At 38.6% G+C, this 26,660-nt stretch overlaps 1 protein-coding gene across 9 annotated transcripts; it reads right to left on the bottom strand.

The window, feature by feature from the left end:
* Positions 1 to 681: 681 nt before the first annotated feature.
* Positions 682 to 26,359, bottom strand: TPD52L1 (TPD52 like 1). Of its 9 annotated transcripts, none has more exons than XM_060692205.2 (9): positions 26,194 to 26,314; positions 19,809 to 19,951; positions 18,059 to 18,174; positions 11,684 to 11,832; positions 8,278 to 8,379; positions 5,808 to 5,822; positions 3,906 to 3,947; positions 2,513 to 2,573; positions 682 to 1,771 (listed from the first exon to the last, which is right to left on the bottom strand). In XM_060692205.2, the coding sequence occupies exons 2-9, from the start codon at positions 19,918 to 19,920 to the stop codon at positions 1,640 to 1,642; spliced, it is 729 nt and encodes a 242-aa protein (XP_060548188.2). In that variant the 5' UTR covers positions 19,921 to 19,951; positions 26,194 to 26,314; the 3' UTR covers positions 682 to 1,639. The 9 variants fall into 9 exon arrangements, with proteins under 9 accessions (XP_060548188.2, XP_034274626.2, XP_060548190.2 ...); XM_034418735.3 differs by having other exon boundaries at positions 3,906 to 3,944; XM_060692207.2 differs by lacking the exon at positions 19,809 to 19,951 and having other exon boundaries at positions 26,194 to 26,359.
* Between the last annotated feature and the right edge of the window lie 301 nt (positions 26,360 to 26,660).

The raw sequence follows: 26,660 nt of genomic DNA, 5'->3' as shown, positions 1-26,660 counted from the left end.
GGCGTGTATTTCAGCAGCGCGAGGATTTAAAAGACGTTGGGAGGCAGCCGCTCCCAACACTGACTTTGTGCATGTTGCACTCGCTTCACCCACCGGCATTGTTGTACGCAGGACTAATTAAAGGATTCACACATGCAGAAGCTGACGTTCGAGTTCTTTCTTTGCCTTAGCGCTGCAGCGTGTGGGGGTTTGACAGTTGGTTTATTAGAAAATGTAGGCAATAAATGAGGCTGTGAAATGGGATAGGAAAGCAAAGATTTTTTTAAGTATTGGAGTCAAAAAATTAAAGTGGCTGCTTTAAAAGCATGGTTGGAGTTTTATAGGAGGCAACTAGTACCGAGAATATGCAGCAATAAATTAAAATTGGACACAGTATGAACCACTTTGATATTTCCATCTCAGACTCTTTGCATAGCAAAAGTCTGTATTAAGTGAGAAAACACGTTCACCATTTGGGCAGTTCCGGTTATGGAATTTCAGACACGAAAACCCAAATGATTAAACCGTGTGTCAGCTTTTCAGTCTGCTTCTCTGAATATTTGCAACAGAAACAGTGACCTTCTTTAAATGAACCACATAACCCAGCAAGATAGAGAGACAAAAGTGAAACAGGAAAATAAAAATAGCTGCTCATGTCACACTCTACATAACTTATAAATAAACACAAATAATTCAAATTGGTTAATGCTGCATAAATTTAATTGAGCTCCATATCTTTTAGATATCAGTTTTTTGCCAGGTTCAGAAGTCATATGTTACAAGATTTATTTATTTTTTAAACATAGTTTAAAGCTCCAGCCCTAAATTAAGAATTGAAATTTTAAATATTCTTTTTTAAAAAGCATAAGTATGATCGGGTCTTTTGGATAGGCACACTTATTTTACTCCCAACTGAAAAGTGAAAAACGTTATTACAATTCAAACAATTGCACGCAAGCATGGATATAATCTGGCTCAGATTGTTATCAGATTAAAGCTCTACATGCCACATGTTTCCAAGGAAATTGGAACTGTTTATATACACCAAACTTTTTACTGATTGACTATTCCAAAATTATCACGTTTTTTAAAAAAAATATTTCCTCAGTACTTTGTACTAAAGGCATGTGTATCATTACTTCTTTAGACAGAAAACTTTGCAACGTAATCGTTTTTGGTTCCAATCCTTATCCCAATGGCACCTATAATAATGAAGAGGCTGATTTTTTTTTAACAGTCAGAAACAGGCACATAAACAGAACAGGCAAAAACAGCTTTGTTGTTTATACCAGGAGAATAGGTAATAGCTTGAACAATAATAATCTCATCTTATTTTCTGAAATTCACTATAAAAACATAACATGGACAAATTTCTTAAGATAATATATACCATTTAAAAAATTGACACAATTGTATAGAAGTTACAATGTAAAATCACTGATCAGCATAAATAGAATAAAACTAGCATAGAAGGACAGCTAGCAGTTATTTCTGCAGCAATAGCTGCCATTTGGTTGCATCCCAGCCGATCTTTCTGCCTAGTACTGTCTGTCTAGGTATATTCTCAATGCAGTCCTACAACTTCATACTCAGCCCTGGGGAGAAAAGAAACGTTTTATGCATCGGTCATATGCAAACAGCAGAGCAAAGAATCCTTCACCTAGCAATGGAGCTCCTTTTCGGTTTCTGAAAGTTGGCTGCCTGCAATGGGGCTTCGAGCACTGGCATTGGCCGCTGAGCTAAGAACTTCTTCAAAGCTTCCTCCAGGATGAGGTGTACCTCCAACTTTTGTCTGGAAGAAACAAAACCATTTATTTATTTATTTTGCTAAAATCAATAATTTCATCTTTGTCCCTCTGGGCTGTTTACATATTTTGACTACTATACCATGAACTATTTGGCACCCATTCTATTTGGTAACTCATTGTATCTTTTGATTGTCCCTGCTCACAAAGCAGCAAGTGAGGCAGAACTTGTTTAAAAGGCAAGAAGCTTGTGCCAGAGCAAAAATGTTTTAGGAGCTTATTCGTGTCAACAAATAGGCAAGCTTTGTGTTATATAATTGTGACCATTTGTATTAAATTAGGTATGTTGAAGTGCAGGACAGATGTTCCTTGATTCAAGATAGCTCTTAAATGCAAAGTTGGTTATGAATTCATCCGCTTTCCTTCACAGATGTTACATTTTGGGCAAATTAGTACTGTGGGGAAAACAAGAAACTTATCTGAGTAACAGAAATTACCAGGAACCCTGGGAAAAAATGTGCATGACCTGGCCCTAGATCTGAGTTCTATTGATATAAGTTCTGTTGAAAATATGGCTTGCTCTTGAACCAAGTACTTCAACTCATAAACAACACTCTGGGATTAAAAATGCACTGGGATTTCATAGAAGGAACCCTGTGAGCATCTAGTTTGCTTATAACACAAATTTGCTTATAGAACAATGACTTAACTGACCAACTTTTCACAAGGTTTTTCTTAAGGGTTTGCCTGGCTCCCCTAATCCCTTTCACCTTTGTTCTCATCCCTACCTTAATGCTTGTAACAGTGGTTTCAACCTTTTCTTCAAAGGATTTGAATGTAGGAGAATTCCTTAAAATAAATAAAACGAAGACCAGTATTTGTTAGTACTTAATCGTGTTCATTTCCTTAAGTCAATATTTAAAAGTTTAAAGTACCCCATTTAGAAGAAAAGTGCTGTATGCTTACATGGGGCACCAAGAACAACATGAATTATTCTGAAATACTTGGACATCTATTTAGCCCACATCACCATACAAATTCTTTATGGCCCTATTTTTCAAGAAGAAAGAAAGATACTTGATACAAATCTATGGAAATTTGGACAGCTTGGACTGAGACTGTATTGGAGAAATAATGATGTTCAGAGGGTACTGTATGTCAATTCTTTGCATAGGAACAAACACTTCAGTTGGAAGGCTGATGCCATACAGAAAGAAGCTTTAATTCAATGGTACAAAATAACAGAAAGCATTTAAAATTGATTCAAATCCTTTTTGCAGAGCATTCACTTCTGGCATTGTTCTAGGACAGTGATGGCTAACCTTTTTGCCATTGTGTGCCAAAAGCGGGGGGAGTGCGGGGTGTGTGTGTGTCACATGCGGGCGTGCCCACACTCATAATTCAATGCACCCCACACTCCCCTCGCTTTTGGAACGTGATGGCACAGTGGACCCAGTAGGCCCGTTTTTTGCCCTCCCCAGGCTCCAGAGACTTTCTTGGAGCCTGGGGAGGGTGAAATCGGCCTTCCCCACCCCCCCAGAGGCCCCCTGGAGCTGAGCTAGGGCAATGTTCACGTGGCCACCGATATGGCTCCACGTGCCATCTGTGGCATGTGTGCCATAGGTTCGCCATCACGGTTCTAGGAGAATTAGTTTGTTGATGTGAAAGTACTGTGGCATGTAGGCAATGTTAGTAAATGAAACTGAGACACAGATACTCTAGCCAGGAATTAGAATCGAGTTTGTTTCTGAATTAAAATGATCTGACTGGGACTTTGGCCTTAGAAACTTTGAAAATAAAGTATAAGATAGAAAATGTAATGGGTGCCCTTCCCCTCAAGGATGCTTCCCATTTTCTCTAAATATAACATACATCAGGTACAAACAAATGTATCCAAACATTTTTGTTTTAAGGCACTGCTAAAATAAGGAATGTTTTCCATTCTCCATCATCAATTACTGCTAATACTCAGTGCAATATTCTTTTGCCAATAAGTTTCCATCTCAGCTAAACAAGAGGGTCTCTTAATAACTCTGAGCCTGACACATTTTCTTTAACTAAAAATGTATCAGAAAAAATGGAAAACACAATTATGCAAAACATTCCTAATATTCAATATAAAGGTTGTAGGATTAAATATTTTTATAATTACAATACCATTAGATATATAACCGTAGTTACCTCATAGCAGGCATACTCATGGAATGGCGGATAGAATACCTGCTTTGCAAAAGCATGAAAAAGAAGAGAAAATACACAGCGATTACAGGTTTGCAGCTATATTGATTTCACATTAATCACATCTTGCAGTAGACTATTGTAGTTTACATTCTAAGAGCATGCTCACTGATGAAAAGCTACTTTGGAATCTCACTAAAATACAACAGTCCGTTGTCAGAATCTAATGGAAGATCTTCTGTGGTGACACTTTAATCTACTTCATTTGGCTTTAATTGATGGATGGACTATAGCTAGATGGGGTTAGGACGGTATAACATTCTAATTGTGCCTATCTGGAGTAGTCTGGGGACTGCCAATAGCAACAGCAGGAAGGAAGGCAATGATTAAGATACTAACGAGAAGAAGAGCAATAATTCTAAACCAGGAAATACTTTATCCACTTGCATTCAATTGGTTAAGTCCTATAATGCATTACTTCTAAGATAAGATGAATAAGTCTTAGGTTAATGGTTGCCTTTAATAAACACAGTCTTTTACGGGACTGAAGAGTAAAACACTTGTCTCTAAAAGGGCTCTATTTTAAAGATCCTGCTACCTGGATCTTTATCTATATCTATGAAAGTTCATGTAGCCTTTTGTCAAATGGGAGGAAGAGGAGGAGGGGGGGAACACTTCTTGTGTCTAACCCTCTTTTTAAACATTGCAACAATAAGAGCAAACAGAAGACAGAAAGCTACCTCCTATACAAGTCAAATCAATACAATCTAGCCACATCCTGCTCATAAATATTCTAAAAATGAGAAAAAGGACAGATTTAGAGCTAACTCAATTGTTTCCATTTTTCAGAAAGAAACAAGCTTTCAGGCAGCTGGAAAGGGCCAAGCTATAATTGATAGTATCATGGATACTTATACTAAGATCAATACATGCATATTTACTTTAGAAGCGCTACCTCTAATAGGAAGTTTTAAATTTTCTTAAGTATCATATTAGCAACTTTCTCAATAATGTTTGCAGATATTTTTTTCATTCCTTAGCAATCTATACTGTTTGATCTAGTTATATATTCAAAAATGTTTTAATTAAAGTAATAACCTCCCTCCTTAAAGGAAGGGAAACATTGTCATAGTAAGAAACACTGCCAAATATTTACAGTATGTATGTACCAGGGGTGGGTTCTAAATTTTTTTACTACCGGTTCTGTGGGCGTGGCTTATTTTGTGGGTGTGGCTTGGAGGTCATGTGACTAGGTGGGAGTGGCTAGCTGGTCAGAGTCATTTCTGGAAGGTCCTCGCACTTATGACCAGTCCTCGCACTTACGACCCGACTCATTTGTTTGCTTTTAACACTGATCAGCTGTAGGATGGTCCTTTGAAGCCCCGCGGCAAGAGTTTAAACAGTTTTTTTCCCTCTAGTCATCAGCTGGGACTCAGGAGGCAGCAATAGACTGGGGGTGGGGCCAAATAAAAGGTAAGAATAACGTACGTGGGTGGGTGGGAGGGCGGGGGGGGGGAGAACCGGTTCGGTGACATCATATTGGCTCGGCCGAACCGGACTGAACCGGGAGGAACCCACCACTGGTATATGTACCCTATATACTCACAGATAATCCAACTTGCATTTTTCATGATATTTTGGTTTAAAAAGTTAGGATATTTTTATCTGCAGGTGGACTTATCCACAAGTATGTATGAGAAATATGGCGTGTTTTAAAAAGTATAATCATATATACTCATGGATACATCTATCCACAGATAAGCCAAAGCAATTTTGGGGGTATATTCTGGCATTCTTCATATAATTTCGAAGTTTCCGGAATGCATAATGGATGGCTTACAGATAAGAAACTGAGAGACAGAGAAAGAACAAGAAGTAGTAGCAACATATAGTCAATCACCTTACCCAAGGGACTGTGACCTGGATCAGCAGCATAAGGAAAAATCAGGAAGAATTAAGCATGGGTATATAGTTATGGAAGTTCTTTCAAAACCCAACATAGTCTACTCAGTGCCAAGAGGGATTGAACAATATTTACAGTATTTTTCATGAGCAGAAAGCATGTGAAAATGGTGTTTCATGAAATATGTTAGCACATGCAAAGCACCAGCTGAATGAATGAATGAATGAATGAATGAATGAATGAATGAATGAATACTCTTCCATCCGTCCCAGCCAGTGTCTATGTACCACCCAGATGCTTTCAGACTTTGAAAAGTCATGCCTAATTTGTAGAAAGCCCTCTGCTTAGCTCCCCTTTCCAATGCTTTATACAGCCCTATAACTATCAATATTTGCAATCTCAAATATGTTTCTAATAAGAACACGATTTTGAAAACTTGTTCCCAGAGGGTGCTAGCAGTCAAACTGCAACATTTCAAATAATTCGTGTCTGTTAAATGAAGTTTGCAATGTTCAGAACTATTTAATACTCCTAAAACAAAGCTATTTTAGAGCGCAGAAATTTAATAGACTATTATCAGCAGCAGCAGCTCTGGTAATTAAATAGCAAAAGAAGAATGTCTTAGCTCAGAATGCATCTTCATCCCTTAAATCAACAAAATTGTTTTAAAAATTGTATCTATAAATCAAATCAGTTGCAACATATGCAACATAAACATATAGGTGAGCCAGTTAGTTTCAGTTAAATATGCATAAAATTAAGTGAAATTAAAAGCATGGGATAGGTTAGGATCACCAAGTTTTGTTTGTTTCTCAGAGCCAATTTAGAATGGAGTGGCACAGAAACCTTAGATTAATTAATGAATCTGGCTGTGCTTCCAACAGGAATTCAGCAGGACTTGCAAGATAATTTCAAGACAATTCCACTGTAAGAAATGAAAGAATTCAATGGCAGAACTTACTTGCTGGGCTGCACATTTGTCATATATAATTCAATGGCATAAATTATGTCAACTAACGAAAGAAAACAGTGATGATTTAAATTGAATCAACTGAAGTCCTTGATGATATAAACATGGAGAAAATCAAACTGTGATCACCAAGAATCAACACTGACTTAATGTCACATAATAAATCATTTCCTGAACCTGATGCTATAAAAATTACCCAGTTTTATCATTAATATAAGAATATTTATATATGATTTTAATGTGACATATTTATCTTTACTTTTTCAAAGCTCGTTATTAATATCAGATCTCCATTATTATTTTTTAAGAACAAACCAGACACAACTATTTTGTGCTACATTATTTATCAAGTGGCAAATAACCATGGTAAAATGTACCTATTATTAGTTGGAATTATATTAGAGAGCTGCACAGTAAATTATCCTCATTCAAATCATTCTTTTCCATTAGAAAAGGGGGAGACATAGCTATGGCAAAATCAACAGCTAATGTGGGCAAAAATTAGCCAAGACTGGCTTTGTTTGAGCTAGAGATGAAAAAGTGTCAACCCTCGATACTGAATTGGAGACGTCTCAGATCCAACAATATAAATTAAAGTCAACATAGGATGTTCCCCTTAAGATGATGGAAGATAACTTGCAATCTATAGGTCAAGCCATGGGCAACTTGCTTTATTGCCAGCTATTGTTTTGAAGATTAGGAACTATCTCTTTGAAAAAGGTTGTTAATCCTTTCATCTCGGACCTATCTCCAATGTCTTTCACCTCATTCCTACCAAACTTCTAAAACCTTGGCAATAAGTAACAAAGCAAATACAAAATTAAAACTAGTTGTCTAAGAAGCTTAAAAACCTGGAACAGATCACCTTGCTATTCATCAGTCAGCTCAACCTTGAAATGTCTAATAATCAATCCTGATTTTCTATGAAAGACAACTCTGTCTGAAAAGACAGAGCAGTCCACTGAAAATGATGAATGAAGGTACTGACGGTTTTACAAGTTCTAACATTCTAATCACTTAGGAATGCGTGCAGTTGTCACTGTACCTGGCATTTTTAAGAGTTTGGAGGTAAACTAGTTATTCTTAATCCCAAAGGTGCTTTTTTAAAGGATTTAGTTTTTTCCTTGAAGATGTTTCACTTCTAATCCAAGAAGGATCTTCAATTCTGAAGCACTGAAGACTGAACTGAACTCTAGCTGCCTTTTGAAAAAGCACCTTTGGGATTATCATGACCTGGATGATTGAGAATCACCACAGATAGTTATTCTTCAAAATACTTGCCCTTTAAGAGTCCATCCATGAAAAGAATTAAGCTAATACAGTTTTTGTGGCCCAACTATACATATATTAATAAGAATTAGCAAACTGGACTTAAGCTTTACGAAAAAACAGGAAAAATGAAAGCTAATTTAACTATGATTCAATTTTGCAAAGCTAGTAAACTGAAGAATAACCAGGAGGAACTAAATTTCATCCTTTAAATTAAATCCATACTTGCATACCTCATATCTCCAAACTTCTTGCTGATAACTGTTCCAACGTTGCTAATAGCTGCTGTGGCCTTTTGCCCTGCTTGAGTTAGAGTTTCTTGAGTCTTCTTATACCTAGCATAGCATAAATAGCAATCCTAATTAAGAACAAAGATTCATTTTTTTGTGCCCTTAAGATAACAGCATATCATAAACTGAAAGCAAGAAGCCAACATTCTATTACAGGAATTGAGAGCCAAAGTGCAAACTGAGTTACGGTGAATGAGAGTGAACGAGTTGTATCTATGTCTAAAATGGATTAGTCATTCTTTCAAATTATTATTATGCTCCTAAATATGGCTGTGCATTGTTTGAAATTGCTAACAGCAGCTTTTCCATGCAAGTTTGAAAAATAATATGGTCACTTTAATGAATTGCAATGATATGAATGCTTTAATGAGTCACTTATTAAAGCATCCACATTCTTTTTTAAGAATCATACAGAAAACTGAAAAAGACAGTACTGTTTTAAGAGATTTAAGAGTACTGTACTTCTGCTCCCACATTCCAAAACACTATCAAATGGTTTTCAAAGATTACAGTCTTTATTAGATATGCTCTAAACTAGAAAGATCAAGAACCTTATACATCAACTTCCTTAGGAGATTCACGGCCATGGACTAAAATAATATGCAACTTAAGTTTCCTTAATATGTTAATTGCTAGTTATCCATTACATATTGATGAATGATATGAGGGTGGGCAGTAAAAATGTGATTACTTAGCTAAAGGAGAAACAGTCTAGAATTCTATTATCTTATACTGCAGTTTGTGAAGATTGGTTGAAGAGCGAGCAACAGCATGTATCACTAAGTACATGTCAGGCCATCAGAGTTCATTGGTATGATGCACATCAGCCAGATTGATTTGTATTGTACAGATGCGTAAAGCATTATACTGGTTAAAATTATCACATAGCTAGGAAATTTATTTGATGGCTAATCAAGATCATTGCATTGAGCATTTCAAAAATAAAATGTCAACTACGATATCAACATTAGAAAAAAAAAAAGCAAGAATAGCCATTTCAGTCACAGCTCACTAACTGCAGAGTTGATTGAACAGATTCGCATTAAAAGGAATTCTGCTTTTCTTCTTAAAACAGCCAATACAATGCATATCACAATCCTCTTAAATTTGCACATGACTGATTTATAGGTCATGCTTTAATTTGTTATTTAATTTCCATTTTTCAATACAGCTGCAAAACTGTTTTAAAATCTAGAAACCAGCAAGTCAGTTTTCGTCAATTGTATTTGCTGAGTATGCTCATTCGTATCTCACAATTTATCTTTACCTTTGTACCTATGCTGGAGGTATATGCTCATACTCAAACGCTATTACTACTATTCTTTCTTTTACTCTGATCCTTTGTAAAAATACTGAGCAAGCAGATGGCATCAATCTATTTACATTTATATTGGTATAATTGGTTTACCAAACCCAGTTCACTGATTATAAATTAATTCAATATATTTCTTTGTTCTATTAAGTCTTAAAATGAAAACAACTGTGACCTAGAGGAATGGAGAAATAAAATAATAAAGTGAAATAAAAAAGCACATCATTAAGAGAAACAGGATATAATACTAACAAATAATAATAATACAAAGAACCCGCTAAAGTGTCATATTTGTACTACCTTTATCCTCTGTAATTATGGAGTGCCCATTGATCATGATTATGTCAATGGGCACCCCAAAATATTTGTCAATGACTCAAACATTTAGAAAACAACCTGAAAGAAGTAAAAACATGTGGATCAGAACCTCCAGAAATAAACGTTGAGAATTAGGCAGCTGTGTTTCCTTCTAACCAATTTGGATCAATCCACTCCCAATCTTGAGGGATAACTCCAACAAATCCCTTTTGTAAGTCTAGCATAGGATAGTATTCCACATCTATCTTCTGATTTATTATGTGTCTATCTTTTTGTAATGTTTAAGTCATCATCCAATTTAATTTGTAAACCATTATTTCCATCTCTTTCCCTAGGGTGTAATTTTTAAATGCATTTCTAAGTCAACTTCAGTTTTAAGCAACAGGATTTTTCCTCTTCAATAACACCTTCTGATTCTGCTATGAAGTTGAATAATTTAAAAACTTCTTGCACCCATATATCAAACACTTCTTTTAAGATAGCCCTCTATTGCCCTCTTGTGTCCAACCTTTCAAAGCGTTTTATTAGTCTCGGCGTGTAAGAAGAAAAATTCTCCCACGAGGAAGGATTCTTTCAATTAATTTCAAAGTCTTAAATAAGTCCAACTGAGCCTTAATCCATTTAAAAGTTTCTAGGCAACAATGAAGTAATCATCAGAATTATATCTTTTGATGGAAAGTGGATGATGAGAAACTAAGGAAACTTAGGAAACTAAGAACGTAACAGATTTAAATCTTACCATTTGTACTGCAGTTAAGTGTTTGCAGAATATTAACATGAATTGGTTTTTTATTATGAATATTGGGGTAACTTTTATTAAATGCATTAAACTTTTATTAAAAGTTACCCCAATCAAACTTTTACCTTTACCTTGATTACCTTTAATCAAACTTTTATTGATTAAAAGTTTGAAACCATTTAGAGGCAGAAGGAAATGCGTTACCTGCTCCATGAATTTAGAAACTTTAATGGGTCATTATAATTAATAAGGGCTAATTGAAGAAAAACAAAGTCTGGTGTATCAATTGGATGCCTGTCATGCATTACAAAAGTGTGCGTGAAACTAGCTTCTTTGCAGAGAGATAATGCAAAAACTGAAAAGTGATGCAAGCAATATCTCATGGTTGTTGTTTTTTGATTTCCTATATATTAAATCGCTGGTGCTGTCATTAAAATATATATCTGCTTGGACTCAGATAGGCCCATCTATCTACAATGCATTTTTGAAAGTCAAATGGAGTTAGTTTGTCCAAAGAATAATATCCAATATTCATTCTAAAGTGTCCAGTATATTTCCTTCAATTAATGTAACAAAAAAGGGAGATTCCTCTATACTGCAATGCAACCTTGCAACATAGAAGGCTCAGTCTTTTCTGTACCTGACAAATTAATTTCAATGGGTTTTCATTGACAGGTGGTAGCTAAACAACTACTCCATTTCCCCAAAAAGATGCAAAGCATCCCACATAAGCTGGGCATTCCACAATTATTTCTAAGAGCGTAAATTGGCAGATTTGATAGTTCTTTTGTCTTGAACCTCAAAAGTGCTCCATGAGAAAGTCCAAACCAACAAAAGAGCGTTCCAGGTAGAGTCATGATAGAATGCTAGATAAAAATTGAGTTGTAGAAATCAAATTGGTTCCACCCCAAGTTCTGGATGCCTATGCAAGTTATACTGAGTAATAGCTAGAGGAAAGAAGAAAGCGATTTTGCACTCACGCAGTAGTAGTTTGCACATCATGCCAGCTTCTGCTGAAGTTCTGCTTCAGCTCATTCATCAGATTGAGGCCCAGTTTTTGCTTTATTTCCACAAGGTGCTTCTCTTTGGCTGCTAAAACTTGGCGTAAAGTTGCAATTTCATCCTCCAGCTGCATATAAGAAATAAAACAAAGGAAAAGCTTGGATCATTACTCCTTGTTGTTCATGCCCATTAATTTTAAGTGGCACATTTTCCTTAAATACAATAATCCCAAATAACTGGATCCCTACCAAATATATATTGTTTTTATTCACTTAAAGAATGTCAAAATTAATGAATATGACTATGATATAAACAGCAGAAAACAACAAACCATCCACAGAAATATAGTTAAACATTCGCAATAAATTATTTACATTGATATTTATAGTGCCCATACAATATCTTAGCAGTCTATCACTCTGAATTAGTGATAACCATAGTATAACAATCCTATGACAGTTACAGAATATTCCATAATTTGGAAAAGGTTGCAAAAATGGAGGTTAATTTAAGCTCCAATGTGTTTTCTAGTATTAGAGCTAAAACAGAAATGTATAGTGTCCTGGTTTAGCCCCACTCCCATAGCATGGAAATCTAGGATTATTAAAGTTTCTCCCAAGAGGTTTGCACTGGACAGAATAATTCTAGATGGAGAAAGTGGTCCTGAAAATACCTTGATGCCAAGCAATATTGAGCTTTATAGGCCAGTAACTTGAACTGCACTATACTCCTGGTGACAGTAATTAGTAATTACTGAAAGTAATTAGTAATTTGTAGCTTCCAGATGATCTTCAAAGGCATCTCCATGTACATCACACTGCTGTAATTTATGCATGCGATGCAGAGGTGGTATTCAACAGGTTCTGACCAGTTCTGGAGAACCGGTAGCGGAAATTTTGAGTAGTTCGGAGAACCGGTAAATACCACCTCTGACTGGCCCCACCACCATCTATTTTCTGCCTCCCAAGTCCCAGCTGATCAGGAGGAAATGGGGATTTTGCAGTAACCTTCCCCTGGAGTGGGGAGAGAATGGAGATTTTACAGTATCATTCCCCTGCCACGCCCACCAAGCCATGCCCACAGAAGCGGTAATAAAAAAATTTGAATCCCACCACTGATGTGATGATGAGGATTACAATTACTGTTACAAGATGCCTGAAGATGGATAAAGATCCCCCTGTATATGGCCCTCTCAGGAGAATTGGTAGCTTCAAAAAGACCCTCCAAGGGAGTAATGCTTGAGTTAAGACTTGGCTGGAGCTGGCTGAGAACCTTGAACAACAAAGCAGTAGCTTTGTCCTGTTTGGGTTAAAACTTTAATCTGTTATACTCCCGCCAGGAATTGGGATAAGACTTCCATGACATCACCTGTTCACTCTGGCACAGTAGGAATGAGTTGTACCAAAGCTGTATCCTCAGCATACAGATGATACCAAACTCCTAACTAACAGTTTCTCTGGGTGAGGGTGCCTTTCCTGCTGCCTTGAAAGAGGCAGTAGTGAGGCCCCTCCTCAAGAAGCCTTCCCTGGACCCGGCTGAATTAGCCAACTATCGTCCAGTCTCCAACCTTCGTTTTGTGGCGAAGGTTGTTGAGAGCGTGGTGGCACGACAACTTCCCCGGCACCTGGATGAAGCTATCTATCTAGACCCGTACCAGTCGGGCTTCAGGCGGGGGTACAGCACAGAAACAGCATTGGTCGCGTTGGTGGATGATCTCTGGAGGGCTCGGGACAGGGGTTGTTCCTCTGTCCTGGTCCTATTAGACCTCTCAGCGGCTTTTGATACCATCGACCATGGTATCATGCTGCAGCGGTTGAGGGGGTTAGGAATAGGGGGCACCGTTTTGCGGTGGTTCTCCTCCTTCCTCTCCGACCGCTCACAGTTCGTGTTGGCAGGGGGGCAGAGGTCGACCTCGAGGCGTCTCGCATGGGGAGTGCCGCAAGGGTCGGTCCTCTCGCCCCTCCTGTTCAACATTTATGTGAAGCCGCTGGGTGAGATCATCCGTGGTTTTGGGGTGAAGTGTCATCTGTACGCTGACGATACTCAGCTGTACATCTCCACCCCAGACCACCCCAACGATGCCCTTGATGTGATGTCCCGCTGCCTGGAGGCCGTGCGGGTCTGGATGCGGAGGAACAGGCTCAGACTCAACCCCTCCAAGACCGAGTGGCTGTGGCTTCCGGCGCCCCGATATAGTCAGCAGGTGCCATCGCTGACTATTGGGGGTGAATCTTTGCCCCCCACAGAGAGGGCTCGCAATCTGGGTGTCCTCCTGGATGCACGGCTGTCTTTAGAAGAGCACATGACGGCCGTGGCCAGGGGGGCCTTTTATCAGGTTCGCCTGATTCGCCAGTTGCAGCCCTTTCTGGACCGGGACGCCTTGCGCACGGTCACTCATGCCCTTGTCACCTCCCGGTTGGACTATTGTAATGCTCTCTACATGGGGCTCCCCTTGAAGAGCACTCGGAGGCTCCAGCTGGTCCAGAATGCGGCCGCGCGGGTGGTTATGGGCGCAACCCGTTATGCCCATGTGACACCCCTCCTGCGCGAGCTGCACTGGCTCCCGGTGGTCTTCCGGGTGCGATTCAAGGTGTTGGTTACCACCTTTAAAGCGCTCCATGGCATAGGACCCGGGTACCTCCGAGACCGTCTTCTGCCACCAATAGCCTCCCACCGGCCAGTTCGTTCCCACAGAGAGGGCCTCCTCAGGGTGCCATCGGCCAAGTTATGTCGGCTGGTGACGCCCAGGGGGAGGGCCTTCTCTGTGGGAGCCCCAGCCCTGTGGAATGAACTGCCCCCGGAAATTCGTAAGATCTCCGACCTCCGGGTGTTTCGCTGCGCATTGAAGACCCTGTTGTTCCGCCAGGCCGGACTATCAACACAATAGTTTTAAATTGGGGTATTTAAATTTATTGGGGTTTTAAATTTGAGCCCCTTATTTAATTATTTTAAATTTTATATCATTGTTTTGTCTGTGTTTTTAAATAGGCTGTACACCGCCCTGAGTCCTTCGGGAGAAGGGCGGTATAGAAATAAAATTATTATTATTATTATTATTATTAACAGTTGATGTCTCCCAGTGGGTTAATATAGATATTAAATCCTGAAAGAGGAGAACTGAACCCTAAAGTATTCCACAGTTGAGTGACTGTTGGCCTGACTTTTTTTTTCTGAAAACTACTGACTGAAACTGCCCATGAAGGAAGAAGTAGAAGCACTATAAAAGCCTAAACTTATGGCAGACAAAAAGGATATCATAGTCAATCATGGGTGCATTCCAGCAACAAAGCAACTACTGCCAAGGTTATTTTCATATCTCCAAAAAGGGTCTTGGGGTTGTTGCTGTTGTTTTGTAGAGCTGTCTAATTGGATTAAATGAAAAAGAATAAAAGGTCTGTCTTCCTGATACTTAGCCAGTTGTGACAAGTACAGCATAATTATCAGAGCATCAGGAAAAGGAAAGAGAGGGGTGGAGTTGGTAGGAAGAAAGCAAGGTGGCTCTAGAAAAAGGGCAATGTGGGTGATAAGAGCTCCAGAAGGTTATGCTGTGTAGTTTCCCCTGAAATCTGATAAAAGCCATGGGATATGCTGAAAACATACATAGGGTTTTTCTGTGTCTCGTAGGCGCAAAATAAACTGGTAACAAAATAAAGATAATTATTGTATGTACTCCTCCACTGTTATGCCAACTCCGAATAAAATCTCACTTTATGGGCCATGAGTTTCATAATTTAAAAAAAATATTCAAGAAATTCCCTATGTCAGAGCATAAAAATAAATAAAAACAACCCCCAAACCCAATTAAACTTACATAATGTCACAAAGCAAGATGCACTGTGCCAGTGGTGGGTTTCAAATTTTTTTATTACCGGTTCTGTGGGTGTGGCTTGGTGGGCGTGGTGAGGCTTGGAGGGCGTGGCTTGGTGGGAGTGGCAGGGGAAGGATACTGTAAAATCTCCATTCCCTCCCCAATCCAGCGGAAGGTCACTACAAAATCCCCATTTCCCCCCGATCATCTAGGACTTGGGAGGCAGAGAATAGATGGGGGTGGGGCCAGCCAGAATTTTTACTACTGGTTCTCCGAACTACTCAAAATTTCCGCTACCGGTTCTCCAGAACTGGTCAGAACCTGCTGAAACCCACCTCTGCAATACGCCATTGTAGATTGTAACATTTATATGGAGATATAAAGAGCAATGCAAAATATGAAATATCCTGCACTACAGAGCTGTTCTAGCCATTCCAGAATCAAATGGCTCCATGAGCTCAACACACCATTTTCAAGCTCTAAATTTTTCTGGAATGGCTGAAATGGCATTGCATCTCTTCCAGTAAGGTTGAAACAAGCTGTTTCAAATATAAAACTTTCCCATTCAAAACTTTTGAGTACTTCTAGTATTATGATATCTGAATCTTCTAGGGGTTGGGCACATATCTTCTATGATACTTGACTTAATATGCAAACATAGATAAAAGGCAAATGTGGATGAAACAGTTGAAAACCAGTTGGCAAATAAACATAAAGCAGCCTAAACTTAGCTTGCCTGCTTATTTATTATCCATAACAGCATTCATGTAAAAATTCTGAAATGAGTAAAGATTCTGTAAATATCTCTATATACACATGTCTCTTTAAACAATGGTTGGGAAATTTAGGTAAGACAGTGTATATAAACAATTAAAAAACTGACTCATGTATTATAAGCCAGCATGGTTAGAAGAAGGAGTCTTAAAAAATATCTAAGATGCGAAAGAATGGGATGTAAAATTTAGGGTTATAATAAAACTAGCTGGTATCGATAGGAATTCTGCTTCATCTAGATCAGGGGTGTCAAACTTGTGACGTCATGTGACGTGACTTCCCCCCCCCCTTCGCTAAACTGGGAGATGGGCATGGCCAGCACATGCTGCATCCCGTCCGCATGCTGTGAGTTTGACACCCCTTATCTAGATCTACCAGATCTAACCTGCAAAAATTCAGATGAGCACTGGGTTGGAGCAATACCTTCCGAATGCAATCTGCTGGTCATCTAATTTCTGTAACCTATTCTGGTAGCCCCAACTTCATGTGTTATAATTTGGTAGAGTTGGTGAGGAGAGAGGACCAGTTATACGTATAATATTTACAGTGTTTATTACTTTTGGAGAATGTAGTCAGGTTTAATAAATAAATAAGTATATTTAACTACTGACTGTCTGCAAAGGTGCGGAGAGCCAGGAGGCTCATAGCTTCCAATGGAAGGGTAACAGCTAATCTAAACAAGCAAAACTTCATTGACTCTTCAGAAAATTGGTAAACTTGGAGAAGTTTCAAGCATTTCTGAAGGCAAATCTCCAGGGCACTTCTTTGAAACAATGAAATAGTATGGCATCTGAATGTTATGAATGTTCTAAGATCAGAATTGACCTAGATTCCATAATCACAAAGACTACAAAACAATTTGCACTGTGGCATGTGCTTTGAGGATAAAGGCCTTAACCTCACCTCACACTGGAGGAAACACTGGAGAATAAAAACTTATAGAGCTAAACATAAAATTCTTTGTACTTGATTTTGACTCAGTTTTATAAATAATAAACAGATACACAATAATAAACAAGTGACCCGGAATGGATAATCCTCGTTCCTCAAACTATTGGGTGTTGTGTGGCCCCACCAAAACATATGCTGAATCTGACCAACTGAACTTTCAGGGAGCCAACTGAAAAATAATAGCTCCCGTTTCCCAATTCTGACAGACAATCTAGGACAGGGGTGCAAACTCAATTTCATTAAGGGACATCGGGTGGAAGGGTGGGCGTGGCCAGGGTGGGCGTGGTCAGCTCGAGATCACTCGTGTCGGAGGCAACTGTGGTGGCCCGGGTGAGGCTGGGGGGATCCTCCTGCAGCCCTCTGCCAGCGAAAACAGAGCTCACAGTCTTCCCGAGCTCCATTTTCACTGGCAGAGGCACAGTGGACCGGTCCTTTGCTGTTTCCAGGGTGGCACCGCGGGCCAGATCTAAGCACCCCATAGGTCAGATCCAGTCCACGGGCCTTGAGTTTGACACCCCTGATCTAGGACGACAATATTGTGGTTAATAGTGTCCAAGATGATTGGGATAACCACATCCCTCTATCTCAGTTGCACCAAAGTTTATCAACAAGAGCAACCATTGCAATTTTGATTCCATATCCAGATCTGAATCTAAACCCCAATGATCCAGATAATCTGTTTTAACCAGGGCTGCTTGTAATTATAATCCAATAGCTTTGCACAACTAAGTCACCCAAAATATTAGAAAGTGAAAAAATAGTAAAAGCAATGAATTCTAAAAAAAAGAATATTTGATTTAAAATGATAATATAAAATTACCTTGATTACTTCAACTTTTAATTCTTCTTGCTCTTCTTCAGAAATCACATTGGTCAAATCAACATCAGTGATGGTGTCTTCATCTGTCTCGTGGAATGTTAGTTTTTCTAACAGACCTTTGGAAATAACACAGAAAAGAGTGAAAATATATGGGCTCCTTCAAAGCAAACTCGAATCCTGGGTCCTCCTGGACAAGTGATGGGGGGGGGGGAGAGACATAAAGATAACACAAATACAGATAGTCCTCGATTTACAGCCAAAATTTCTGCTGTGAGACATTTGTTAAGTGAGTTTTGTCCCATTTTATGTCCTTTCTTGCCATAGTTGTTAAGTGAATCACTGCAGTTGTTAAGTTAGTAACATGGTTATTAAGTGATTCTGGCTTCTCCATTGACTTTGCTAGTCATAAGGCCACAAAAGGTGATCACGTAGGAGAAACTGTCATGGTCATAAGTGTGAAAAAGGTCATAAGTCATTTTTCTCAGTGCTATTCTAACTTTGAATGGTCACTAAATGAGCTGATGTCAGTCAACGGCTAGCTGTAAGGAATAATCATTAGTGTATAAATCTTGAAAGTATAAATAGGCGTACAAGTCCAGATTTCTGGAAATAAATTTATAATATGAATAGAAGCAATTTAAGTAATTTACAGTGTAGAGTGTGCTCCTTGTGTTAACAGAGAACGTGAACAATTTGATATACATTAGGCTGTCCAAGACTACCCAGTTAATATTCTAAGCTCAGATAAGACTTATCCTTAGGATTCTCATATCCAGTTTTCCATATAGATTGTCAACTCATTTGATCTTATGACTTAATTTACTCAAGATGATATACTGGACATCTTTATTATAAAGAAGATTTTATAATAAATAGCTTGAATATAGTTTTAAAAATAGAACCAAAGGTTCTTGAGACATGGTGAAAATTTATGAAGCTTAAAGACTGTAGACATGCTGTAATATATCGGATCCAAATTTTCTGCAGAAAACAGTACACGTTGACCAGCTAACATATGTTCAATTCTTTGCTGCCAAATCTAACATTCATTTTTTCTCCATCACATATACAACCTTCCCTCATAATCATTACTTTGTACAGCTCATTAATTTAGACCTTATGATGATTTAAATGGCACAAAATATATTCAAAAGAAATAACAAAGGAACATTGGAAGGAAGCAGAGCATTTGTATGTAATTTCCAAAGAGCTATTCAGTTCAGGTAGTTACCGGTACGAAATGCCTTCACATTTCTTTGTGTATTCTGGTTGAAATGTCAACCTTAAGGGAAGTTAATTAAAGCCAATTACATCATTCTCTGTCATTATATGCAATAACATCATACAAAGTTACTATACTTCTTGTTCTGCTCCTTAAACTAATATAGATCTTGTAAAGCAAACTGGTACTGCACGGTTGTTTAATATTAAAAGTGATGTAGCAACATCATGCTTCTGAAAATACTTTTTCTGTACAACACCACTTTATTTCAATGATAAACCAGATACTGAGAACAGCGAGAAGACCAATTCCCTGTAACTGATCAAACAGACTAATATTAACTATATAAATGGAACCAGCTCTTAAGAACAATTAAGAAGTTCAGAAAAGAGAATACAATTCATTGTCAGAACATAGATTTTGGAGGTGAGAAGATTAAGATATGTCAATTCTTACTTCTAAGGATAGAAACAAACAGACTTCATGGTGCTATTATCCATACTAGGGAAGGAGTAAACCCAAACTGACCTCCATGTCTTTGCTGCCATCTACCAGTCACCCAGTTTTTTGCAATAACTCTGTAGTTCATGGCAAAGAAGTGACAGCGTTGTCTTCTTGGGTCAGGAACAGCTACCGGCATTTATGAACAAACTTATGCAGGAAGAATATTTCTATGACAAATGAAGATCAGGATGATAAAATGAAGATAAAGGAATGTTTTTCCGCTAACAATGGATAGTTTAAAAGCTGTATATTTAGAAAGAGCAGGAACCCAGATGCTTTCAATTATAGATTAATAGTTACTAAAAGAACCCATCAATCAGTCCTGGATTAAATAAAGACTGACTGATCCCTTGAAGTGATGAGTAGCATGCAGAAACTAATTTGGGGGCATGTAATGCAAATGTATGATGAAGTAGAAGTATGATTTGCAAGTAGAAGAAAGGAAAGACAACAAGTATGGGTGGGATCAAGAGATCAGTGTTATCCCCTTAGAAGAGCTACAGGTTTTCAGATCAGATTGAGATGGTGAATATTGATTCATGCAGTTGCCAATGGCTGGGCCCAACTTGATGGCATCCAAATAATTAAATCAAATAACAACAGACAAAGGAGTTTGAGACTTGTTATTAAATTTACTGGTTGCGCTTAGTGAAACCACACAGTAATGTAGCTGATTAGGACTGCAGCTCTAATTAGGCAAAGCTTGCTGTACCAATGAAGTAAACATTAAACAGCATATGAGCTAGGTTAACAGAAATGATTTAAACATAATCAGTTCATTTTCATAATCAGTATTTCATTTTTCTATGAAATACAAGAATCCAAAATTTAATTAGGCTTTTTTTTTTTACTGCTAGTTGCCTTGAATATTATTCATCGGTAGGAATGGAGATATACATCAAATAAATAAGAAAAAAACATAGTCATTTATTATATTTCACTCAGCACTAATAGGTTTTAGATGCACAATGATTTCCTCTACAAGTATAAACTGTACTGGATCAGGTCAGGGTCATTTTAAACTAGCATTTTGCTTCTCATATTCACCAATAGGTTCCTTCTTGGTTATTTGCAGGAAATGGAGACTTCTCCTGCCATTTACCAGGACATAAGGTAAAGGTAAAGGTTCCCCTCGCACGTATGTGCTAGTCGTTCCCAACTCTAGGGGGTGGTGCTCATCTCCGTTTCAAAGCCGAAGAGCCAGTGCTGTCCAAAGACATCTCCGTGGTCATGTGGCCGGCATGACTAAATGCCAGAGGCACATGGAACGCTGTTACCTTTCCACCAAAGGTGGTCCCTATTTTTCTACTTCCTTTTTTACATGCTTTCGAACTGCTAGCTGTAGAAGTTGGCACAAGTAACAGGAGCTCGCCCCGTTAGACAGCACTAGGGATTCGAACCGCTGAACTGCCAACCTTTCTATCGACAAGCTCACCATCTTAGCCACTGAGCCACCTGCCCTTACCAGGACATACATTATTGCAAAAGCAACAAAAGAAAACATAAGTTACCAGGGCTACATTTCTTGGTGAATGGGATTCTATTGAACAGAACTTCCCTTCTAGTACAGCAGAAGGTAAAACATTGTAATGAGACGAAGTAAACACTTTGCAGTGTGCTGGACAAATAAGGATGAATAAGCTGTTGGAAATATAAAGTGGTTTTGGATTGAAACCCACTAGTGCTAAAGTGCCCAAATCCTTCTGCCACATGATATTGAAAACTTTCCAAGAGTTTTTTCATGTTAGTTTTCTTTAAAGCCAGGAGAAGTAGAAAAAAGACAGGCTGTAACCACACAGGTCAGCTAAGAGTTTTCACTTTCCACCTTGATGAAAATTCATCAAGGAGAATTAACAGGGTCAGTGAGCCATTAGAGAACAAAAAGTTAAAGCTCATAAAAGTGGAAGCAACTGTGGCCTCTCCCCTCCAAAGGGTTTCCATGCAGATTAAGGCATTTGAGACCCAGCATGAGACCTAGAAAAGTGCTCATAAAGACTTAGACTGAACAATGTCTTGGGGCTTCACTGTAAATGCACACAGGAGCACTGTAGGACATCTGGGATATAATTTTAGCTTTTAAAAACTCAGTAGTGGCAAGCATGCATCTACCCACTTTAGAATGGAAAAAGCCTAGAATTGCCTTAACACTGCTGTTAGCTTTGGCAAAGATGGATCTGATTTGTTCCCTCTAGCTTCTGGAAGCTTGGGAAATTATGCCAAGATATTTAAAAACCGGAACTTGTTCAGATTTATTATTTCTAATTTGCCACTCGGGTTAAATGCAACTAGGTCTCCCAAGAAGAGCCTAGTGTTGGTTTTGGAGTCATGAATATAATGAAGCACAATATTCCATTAAAGCTTTCAGAACTCTCCTAAACCCACTTGGATAAATGACAGAAATGCTGAATCATTGGCATACAGCAGCAGTGCCCAATACCTGTCACTAATTGAGGGTGGGAGAAGGGGTGTTAAAAAACTCAAGATGGCTGTCACACCCATGCTTCCAAAGCCCCGTTCCCTTTGTACATGCATTCTACATTTATGATTTATCTACATTTACATTTCACGTCATGATGTAATGTAAAAAAGGTGGATCTCTGATTGTATAACTGAGGCTGCAATCTTGATTTTTGTCTATGGAGATTCTCAGTGATCCAGGTCATGGTTGTCCCAAAGAAGAGGCAACTGGACTTTCTTTGTTTTTCTTTGAAGACATTTAGCTTCTTTTCCAAGAAGCTTCTTGGATGAAAAGCGAAACGTCTTCGAAGAAAAACAAAGAAAGTCCAGTTGCCTCTTGAAAAAGCATCTTTGGGACATCTTGATTTTTCCAATTCCATCTGAGGATCTCTCTGTTTTTAATATATTCCTAAGAAACACAGTTTATAAGTTCAAGAAAGTTACTCCCTTTGGACGTTTGCCCCCCCACCACCACCCCAAATATTTTGTCATTTAGTAATGTACTCTGGAGATTGTAATCCATGTTCCTTTCTACTTAAATTAACATTATTTGGAGATTTAATCTTTCTCGTTTTCTCTTTGTATGTTTTTTCTGAAAACTCAAACAATATTCAATAGATTGAATGTTCCTTGACAATTGCTATTAATACTTAAAAAGAGTGGAAGATTCTTTTTCATCTGGATAAATTTGTCACCAATGCAAAAGGTTATCAACTTGGACTCAGCAAGTTATGTGTATTCCTGCTTTTCCCTCGAAGCCAGGGGTGTTAAACGGGCCCACCCCCAGTTTAGCAAAGGGGAAAAAATTGCGATACATAATGTGAAGATGTGACACCACAAGCTTGACACTTCTGCTCTAAGCAATGCACCTTCCAGATCAGTCAGTTCTTCTGAACTAGATTAGCAATAATAATTGTTTGTTATTGTATGTTTGTTCTGATTATTGATTCTGGATTTTGATTATTATTATTTTTTAAAATAGACTATTAGGAGTTCTGAACATTCAACTCTGGGAAAGGCAGATATACCCATTACATGTTGGAACCCATATCTAATGATCTTTTGCACGGAAGCTATTCTTTTATTCTGGAAGTACCCTCCAATATTAGATGGATATCACATATCAAGTGGGCAGAAAGTGAAAATGATAACCAAACACCATTATGGTAAAGTCTGAATAAGAATTGTTCAAGAAACTGAGAGCCCACAGTTCAAAATCTTTTCATCACTATTCAAAATTCTTCACAACACTCTACAAAAGATTTCAGAAGAATGCCTGGTACTTCAAAATACTTATTCCCTTAGGAGGCACTGAACTGTACAATGTTTTCTTCTCCTTGCAACCTTTTCATAACTCAAAACAATAAACATAAAAAAAAATCTTTTATAGGCTTTACATTAACACCTCATAATGTGTGGGAAGCATATTACCAGCCAGCACAAGCATTAAATGAATTCTGGGTAATCCTTCACAACAAAGTTTAACTATTGAAATCATTTTGGCAACTTTCTATTAGAAAAGTGTACTGAAGGTGCCCTAATCGTCAGTTATTTAGCTTAATAAATAGTTAACTAAATGCCACACAGAGCAGAACTCCAAAATAAAATTGTGATCACTCGCAAATATTTCTCATACCTGTGAATATTTTGAGAGGAAAAGCTTTATGAACCTGTCAGAGAAAAGGTACTCATTTAAAAATGGCTCTGGCTTTTCTAGAGGATCCAGAACCCAGATGCTGGCTCCGCCCCATCTAGAAACCAGCAACTGATTTTTCTGGATGATCACTATCATGTCAGTTTACACATCACAGTTAATAATGTAAGAAGTTGGCATCCAAAGCGTACTCTCCCCAGCAAGTCCCACTGAAATCCATGAGTTTTAACAGAAAGCTGGCAGTTGCAACTAACAATGACTCTGAGGGGTGAATAAACACAGTGAAACGAGTTTCTTTCAATTATTTGAGACTAATTGCATGCATTATCAAAACAATTCATGTTTAAACTGCATCAATTGTACACTTTTTCAGCCTGATGCAATGCATATTTTACTTGGAAAGAAATCTCACTCAGCACTAGCCGTTGGTAGAAATATAAATAATTATTCAACTGTGATATCGTGCAAAATTACATTCAATCCCTTTATTAAAACTAAACAATAATGAGCGGATGTATTCACTTAAAACAACTTCTCTTATTTTGCAAACTTGTTTCAAATGTTCATTTTTTTTACTTACAAGGTGGCAGTATGAAATTATCCCAATAATAAGTTAGTTGGCAGAAAGTTATACAATTAGTTTCTTTCAGAAATATTCAAGCATGTATGCAAAATGGCAAATGGCACCAGCTAAAATTTTCTGAACAACACTCCTTAAAAAAGAGTAATATAAAAAGCCTTCCTCGGTGATTTCTTAGGTTTAGAAAGTGATATTGATGTAACTAATGGAGTCACAAGAAGAGGATTATAGGACAGACGTCATTACGAAGCAAATGCTCCATGGAAAAGCTCTAATTTTACTAGATCTTTCTCCACTAATGGCATTTATTAACAATGCAGGCATGAAATTAGGGATGTAAACAGAAGCAGCAAATAACATAAGCTGTGGTTCATAAAGTTCACTGACCAAAAAGAAGCAAGTGGTACAAGGAACAAGGATTTTAAGAGAGATTCTGACATTTACTTTCTATTGCCAAACCTGTTACACAGCAATCCAAGCAAAACTCCTTAAGAGACAGTGCTGCAAGTAGGTCTTACGGAAACAATTGTCTTTAATACACCAAAGCCGTATTCCATAATAAATTTGGGGTGGGGGGGCGGGGGTAAGAGACTTAGAAGGTGATTTGAAAGTAAGGGCCTTCCCGAGGCTCATAGAAAGCCTTAGGTAAACAATGGATCGCATTCTATTCACCAACTCAACAAAGGAGCTTTGCTTTGCAACTGACAAAAAAACCCAAAGTAATAAAAGAAGAAAATGAGTTGTTGCTTTATTAACTTTTACTGTATTTGAACGCACGTTTTAAGAATACACGGGAGCCTTTTCAGGGGGAAACTACAAACGGAGAGAGTGTCCTCAGCGCTTTGCCATGGCTCTTTCGGTGCTTCGATCTGATCTAGTTAGTAAAGAATTAGAATCAATATTTACCAGGCTGCGCCTCTTGACGGGAGAGTAAAAGTAACGGAGCACGCCACTTTAGGGCTTTGGGCTTCTGCTGCACGGCGCCAAACCAGAGCATGCCCTGGCTGCCGGAAAAAACGGCATTAGGTTGGACTGAAGGAGACCCAGAAGAACAAGTTCTTAGCCTTTTTTCATCACTGGACCGCTTACGGTTCAAGCTTGTAGTTGTTTGGTAACAGCAACAGACCGAGCCATGCGGAACTCTCAACTTTCTTAATTTTTTTTTGTTTTAAGATATATTTTGGGGTGGGGGTGGGAGTTAAGTCCCTTGAATAGCTCACCCCCCAAAAAATGTATCTTAAAACAAAGTAACAGTAACAAGAGTTGGAAGGGACCTTGGAGGTCATTTAGTCCAACCCCCTGCTCATGCAGGAGACCTATACTAGGGATTCAAACCACCGAACCTGCCGACCTTTCTGATCAACGAGCTCAGTGTCTTAGCCACTGAGCCACCTAGCCAGGTTCTACTTCCTAACCTTCGAAGATCCACAGAAAAGAAACAATGCTTTATTCTAGAACACCGTGTCTTTCCCTCTCATCTATTACGATTAGGATTATTTTGCGAGTTCTTTTCAGAACTTTCTCTGCTTTTTGCAACCAGAGTAAGAGGTCTAAGCTTTGGTTGACACCCACTCCTCTCCCCGAAAAAAACAATACCGAGCAGAAAGCGAATGCGGTTTGGGGGGAGGGGGGGGAAGAAAAAAGGTTGGAAATCTCTGACAAGAAGAATGGAAACGAACGCACGCGGCTTCCCCAGAAGGACCAGCTAAGCCACGCACCTTGCGCCTGCGTTTCCATTGTCCTGCCGGCACTTCTCCGGCAGCGCTTCACCGCAGAGAAGACCAGCGGAGGGATCCGCGTCTAAAACGCGGCCGCTTCCACGCCGCGATTGCTGCTTCTGCTGATCATCGGCGGCTCCGGCTTCGATGCCCTTGCCCGGGCTCTGAGGCAGCGCCACCTGTCGGCCTTTTGCCCGCTCTGCCACAAGACCTCTGCTTTTTGTGTGTGTGCGCGGACGCTTTTGGGGGGGGAAGGCGTCGTTACACGTTTCGCGAAAGCCAATCTGTTTTTCTTCCTTTACCCGGTGCCGGATTTAGGCATGAACTAAGCAAACTACAATTTAGGGGTTTACAATCTGAAGGGCCTCACAACATTTCAAGGTTGAATTGGGTTTTTTTTTTTTTTTTTTTTTTTTTGCTTGTGTGGCTTTTTATGTGTACTGTAATAAACATTTTAAGCCCAAATT

This window comes from Pantherophis guttatus, chromosome 1 (genome assembly GCF_059756535.1).
Source record: "Pantherophis guttatus breed Tessera chromosome 1, ASM5975653v1, whole genome shotgun sequence".
NCBI lineage: Eukaryota > Metazoa > Chordata > Lepidosauria > Squamata > Colubridae > Pantherophis > Pantherophis guttatus.
This window is presented reverse-complemented; position numbering and strand designations above follow the sequence as displayed.

What these genes read in the sequence shown, in the direction of transcription:
- TPD52L1 (XM_060692205.2), bottom strand. Translation starts at nt 19,920, where the DNA reads ATGCCGGTAGCTGTTCCTGACCCAAGAAGACAACGCTGTCACTTCTTT. An exon ending in ATGGCAGCAAAGACATGGAG is followed by an intron (nt 18,175 to 19,808) that starts GTCAGTTTGGGT and finishes TTATTTCCAAAG; the next exon opens with GTCTGTTAGAAAAACTAACA. An exon ending in TAAAAGTTGAAGTAATCAAG is followed by an intron (nt 11,833 to 18,058) that starts GTAATTTTATAT and finishes TCTTATATGCAG; the next exon opens with CTGGAGGATGAAATTGCAAC.